A 5,000-nucleotide genomic window follows, 5' to 3' on the forward strand; every position below is an offset into this window, starting at 1 on the left:
ATAAGCTCTACAACCCAACGGACGAGGAATCAGATGCATGTGCAAATATAACAAAACCACTGACAACAATTGACAGTCGCTTCTAGTTGTTAACTCAGTCAAATTGCATTTAACTTCATTGAAAAGTCAGAAACTGGTGATGCTTTGACTTGGATATTATCACCTCAAGACATTGAACCTTAAAGATTCTTTAAATTCAAGATGAAAAAAAAGTACCGTAAACGTCCATGTATAAGCCGCACTTTTTTTCACAAAATTGAAGCCATAAATCAAGGGTGCGGCTTATCCATGGATACATCTGTGTTTGGAGTTTTAAAAAACCTAATTAATATTCATACAACTTCTTAAGATCTCAGTAACGAAACATAAAAGAAACCGAGAGCATGTTGCTGTTGTTCATTGACTTTTTAATGAGTGGTGGCTCCTAAAGGAGCCATTTGTGTCTTCGAGTGTTTATCGGCGAATCTTGCTCTGCAAGAGTTCTTTCAAGCGATTAATTTTCGCTTTACTCGAACAAGTAAACACCAACCTACAAGGAATCTCCATTCCTCCGCACAGCTGTTTGCAGTGACGTCTTCGGCCAGTCACTTCCACGCATATCTTTCCGCCTCGTGCGATAAAATACCACAAAATTCGCGAGTACTCGCGAGGTAAATGGCCAACTGTTTCGTTGTCCTTGACCACCTTTTCGGCAAATTTGTCGACCGCACTATCAAGCTCCTGTTCTGCATGAATTTTTTGGCCTATTGCGGGTTTCCAAACATCTTTATAGACCTGGTCATGATACCCAGGCCCTGGCCCAGACTCCTCTCCGCATTTAAAGCTTGGCTACTAAGCACTCGTTCATATTTCAACTTATATGGGTGAAACCTTGATTGTTTGTCCTCGTTGATTTATAGCAATAGAACGTTTATACTGGAACTTCAAACTTTATTGTACTACATTTTTTTCCAAAATGTGCGCTTCTAAATTCGGGGTGCGGCTTATCTACGGATGCGGCTTATACATGGACGTTTACGGTACATTTTTACTGTCAGTAATATGAACTTTTTTAACACAAGTCAAACAGAGAGTTTAGCACTAATAGAGTCAGTCTGCATATTTAAGTCTTGACAAAAAGCATCTCATACAAGAGGCAACCAAATCTGGCACTTAAAACACAAAATTGACTTGCATATAAAAGATTCAAATAACCCCACGGTTGAAAAAAAAAAGTCTTCAGATTGCCTAATTTTTGTGTTCAGCAATGAGTTGAAATAATGTTCTCAAAATGTTTGGTAGTATTTCATCCCTTTTTTACTCTCCACCGAATTTTTATTATAAATCCTTCACTTACCTCTTCCTCTTGATTTTGTTTTGCTTCCTGATGAAAATAAAATGGTAAAAATCAATTTGTTAGAGTACATATACTTATGCAAAAACAACAATTATTTTCAACTTCAGAACACGCCCTTTTTTGGAAGACTTAGGGTGCGTTCGATTGATCGTATTCCGGAATAGGAATATAGGGAATATAAGATAGAAATCCTTCGTTTTTACGGAGATTCACATTAAAATAGTCAAACATCTGCTAAAATGCTATTTTAAACATATTTTTATTATCCTAAACTGCTTTGAAACGCACCAAACATACCGTTTTCATCACCACTCCACGTATTCTTATTCCGGAATAGGGTCAATCGAACGCGCCCTTACTAAACTTGTGAAGAATCATTAAAAACAGAAACATAAATGTACTTGCTATCACTAGAAGAAATATTAAGTCATACCGAAAAACATATTACATAAATAAATAAATGGTGGCCAATACGTTTCACTTTTTGTCTTTGTGCCAATACTTAATCAAACCTGCTCTAACTTATTATTCTTAGTGAAGTGTATTTTTACATTTTGGAACAAAAGCAACATTTATGAGATTTTTCCCTTCAAAATCCAAAAATTACAGGTTCTAATTTGAAGGTACAGTACACAATCAGATGCGAAGGCCAAATACTTAGATAGCTGAGGTCAACAGGAGATCCAGATGTGCCATGTATCTAATTTATAATTAGTAAACATGTAAATAATCAAATACAGTAATCCAGGTGTAATTATGTTTCACTTTGGTTCATGGATTACAGTTCTAGGTGTAACTTTACTTTATAATTTTTATAGTTTAAGGTTTGACTGTACCTAAACTGCAATACTATTAGAGTTCACAATGACAGGAACTGAGGTTTTTTGTCTATAACTTCAGATAGCAAAACAGTCGACTTAACGAGAGTACTCAATGCTCAATGAAGAGTTTTTTTTTTCTGACACTCCAAGTCAATCACTTTTTGCCTGCAAGAGCATCAACATTAACACTCTCTGAGAAAGATCTTGGAAACATTCATTGACAATACTGCAGACATTGGATCCCTTACAATGTATGTTCTTGACAATACACAAAGCGAGAATCAAGACCCACCAATTAGGTGTCCCAGTGAACATAAAAAAAAGACACACATACATGTGTTACACAGTTGCAGTACAAGCCTCCTTTATAGGTCCCACCCACAGAAAAAAAATGGTTACAAAAAACAAAATTCTCAAAAGGATACTTGCTTGGCCACCATCAATACAAATTCAATAATTTTATTAATCACTTTGGATATCTGTTACCCTTGCAATGTGGATACATGAAAGCTGGGAAGGATGCACTTAATTTTCGCTAATATTTAATCACATGACAATGTTTGCCTATTCCTACTTTTTCTTTTCGTCTCCTATCCTCCATCTCTTTTTCCCTGCAAACAAAGTATTGTTTCAATGTTGGACAACTCATGAAAAGAAGTTATTTTAGTTTAACTGAGAGAGCTTATTTCTCACATCCCTACACCAGTACTTTGAAAAACTTGTTTAGAAATTCCTCATTCCTTACAGTTTCCATGAGAACAACTGAATGCACAGCAAGTGCACAGCCTTGAACAGTTAAACACTTCTATTCAAAAAGAATGCTAGCTTGATTTGCTGGACTGCTCCCAATCCCTTCTGAGTCAGTCTAGTCGCCCGCTTTGGTCATGCAAGCAAGCAAAGGGCAGTATGATGATTGAGCTAAGATATAGGGACTGCACGATCTTCTGTGACCAATGCATTCAGAATCTGCTAATCTAATTAGTGAAAGTGATGACAGATGGTTCTGCCTCTTTCGTTGCTAATGTAAATAAACACTAAACGGCGTGGAAATATCTAAGTGCATGTTGAATTCAATCACCTATTTGGAAAGGAAACAGCAGGAATAAATCAGTGAAGTCAGAGTACAGAGCTTGTTCTGCAGAAAAGATGACTCAATGACCTTCCACAAATTCCCCTTCTTCTCGAAGGCAACTAACCATAGATAATCGTTTGACCGAATATGGTCTTCAGTGATGATCAGACAGGGAACTATTACCACGAACAATGGCATTTGATTTGAGTCTCTCGTATCCTTTAAGATTATAAAGCTTTCATCAAATAAGTTCTTGCCAAAACCAGTTGGTAGCACAGCCATAACATACTTGCCCGATACGAGAGTTTCGGCCGCAAGTTTCTGTTCTTGTTTGGCTTCAATGTGTCAGCCATTAAAGAGGTTCTCGTTTCCCAAGGAAAGTCGAAGAGATTGGCATCATAATCTGACAAGAAGTAATTAAGTCATCAAAAAGCAACGGGATATTCTGAACGCATCGGTTACAGAAGATCATGCAGTCCCTACATCTTAGCTCAATCACCATTCTCCCCTCGGTTTGCTTGCGTGACCAAAGCAGGCGGTTCGACTAACTGAGAAGGGACTGCGAACAGTCTATTGATTTCCGGAGGTTTTCTGCTTGGAGAATTTCAGAGGTGAACAACTGACACTGATTTCTGTTGCAGAAAACTACAACAAAGTTTGGAGGCACAAGTTTTTTAACTTGCGAATCTATGTACTTGCGTGGGATTTCAGTCAAATAAACATTGATGATTAGCATTACAGTAAATATAATACATTTTGTGATCTTATAGTAATAAATGTCCAGTAAAGATTCTGCAGAATCCCATGCCGCAGATGAGAAAACAGTTAGGGGTGGAAAACATGATTGAACTTCTAGTTTTGAGGAAATCAGGGGTGCTTACCATTTGTAAGAATAAACCGGTTGGGATAGCTCTGATAAGGGCTATCACTTTCGGCTGATGAGAGACTAGAAACCGGAAAATTTAGGAAATGGTAAAAAAATGCCATTCTTCCTTTCAATGGGAAATGTCATTTACTGTGGTTTGGGTATTTCCCAGTCAGCAGCCAAAGCTGGACATGGCCCCAAGTTATCATGGGTTAGGGTTAACTTGTGAATCTACGGAAACTGGCGCTGTCATGCAACATGTCAACAGATCGTAGTTAAAAGAGGGAACCTCAAATTACTACTTGTAAATCTACAGGATAAAACTGGACTTTGTCCTTATGTTGTATCAGTCCGATATAAGTTTGACGACATGACTCCTTGCAATATAGCTGGCACAACTCACTTAATACAAACATCAGAAAGGAAGACGACTTCTCATGTCATTCGCCAAATGACAACAGCCAAGAACAGTAATGGCAGCCACACAAACACTCATTCTCATTCCCAGCATTCTTCCAAACAGAGACCACGTGACAAACACTTGACTCTCGTATACAAATAAATAAAGCCAGGAATATCGCCGGTGCTGACAAAGTGTGGGGGGATCCCACACAAAAATTCAACTCCTTCGTACAGGTCATAATTTTTTTCGCACAGATAAGTTGAGCTGTGCACGGCTCATGCACAGCACATACACGGCAAGTCGTTTTGAAACAACCAGTTGTAAGGAATGTTTTCGCGTCATACATGTAGGTCACATTTATTGTCACATGCAAATGTAAACCTAGTTTAATGACATTGCTCCCATGATTCTCCTGAAGCTTAGTGGTACAGCATCAATATCTAACATTGATTCTCCTAACTAGTACCATAGATTTCTTTGTTGGGTGGTCATCAGAATTTGGT

The 5,000-nt window shown here is 37.9% G+C and overlaps 1 protein-coding gene across 1 annotated transcript in view; it reads right to left on the reverse strand.

The window, feature by feature from the left end:
* LOC138054489 (uncharacterized) overlaps nt 1-5,000 on the reverse strand; it is a 56,980-nt gene that overhangs the window by 12,904 nt on the left and 39,076 nt on the right. Inside the window, exons 13-14 of the mRNA XM_068900941.1 lie at nt 2,732-2,768; nt 1,337-1,363 (exon numbers count right to left, since the gene is read on the reverse strand). Of these exons, the coding sequence (XP_068757042.1) occupies nt 1,337-1,363; nt 2,732-2,768 (64 nt within the window). The remainder of the gene's footprint in view (nt 1-1,336; nt 1,364-2,731; nt 2,769-5,000) is intronic.

The sequence above is a fragment of the Montipora capricornis genome, chromosome 6 (genome assembly GCF_036669925.1).
Source record: "Montipora capricornis isolate CH-2021 chromosome 6, ASM3666992v2, whole genome shotgun sequence".
Lineage (NCBI taxonomy): Eukaryota > Metazoa > Cnidaria > Anthozoa > Scleractinia > Acroporidae > Montipora > Montipora capricornis.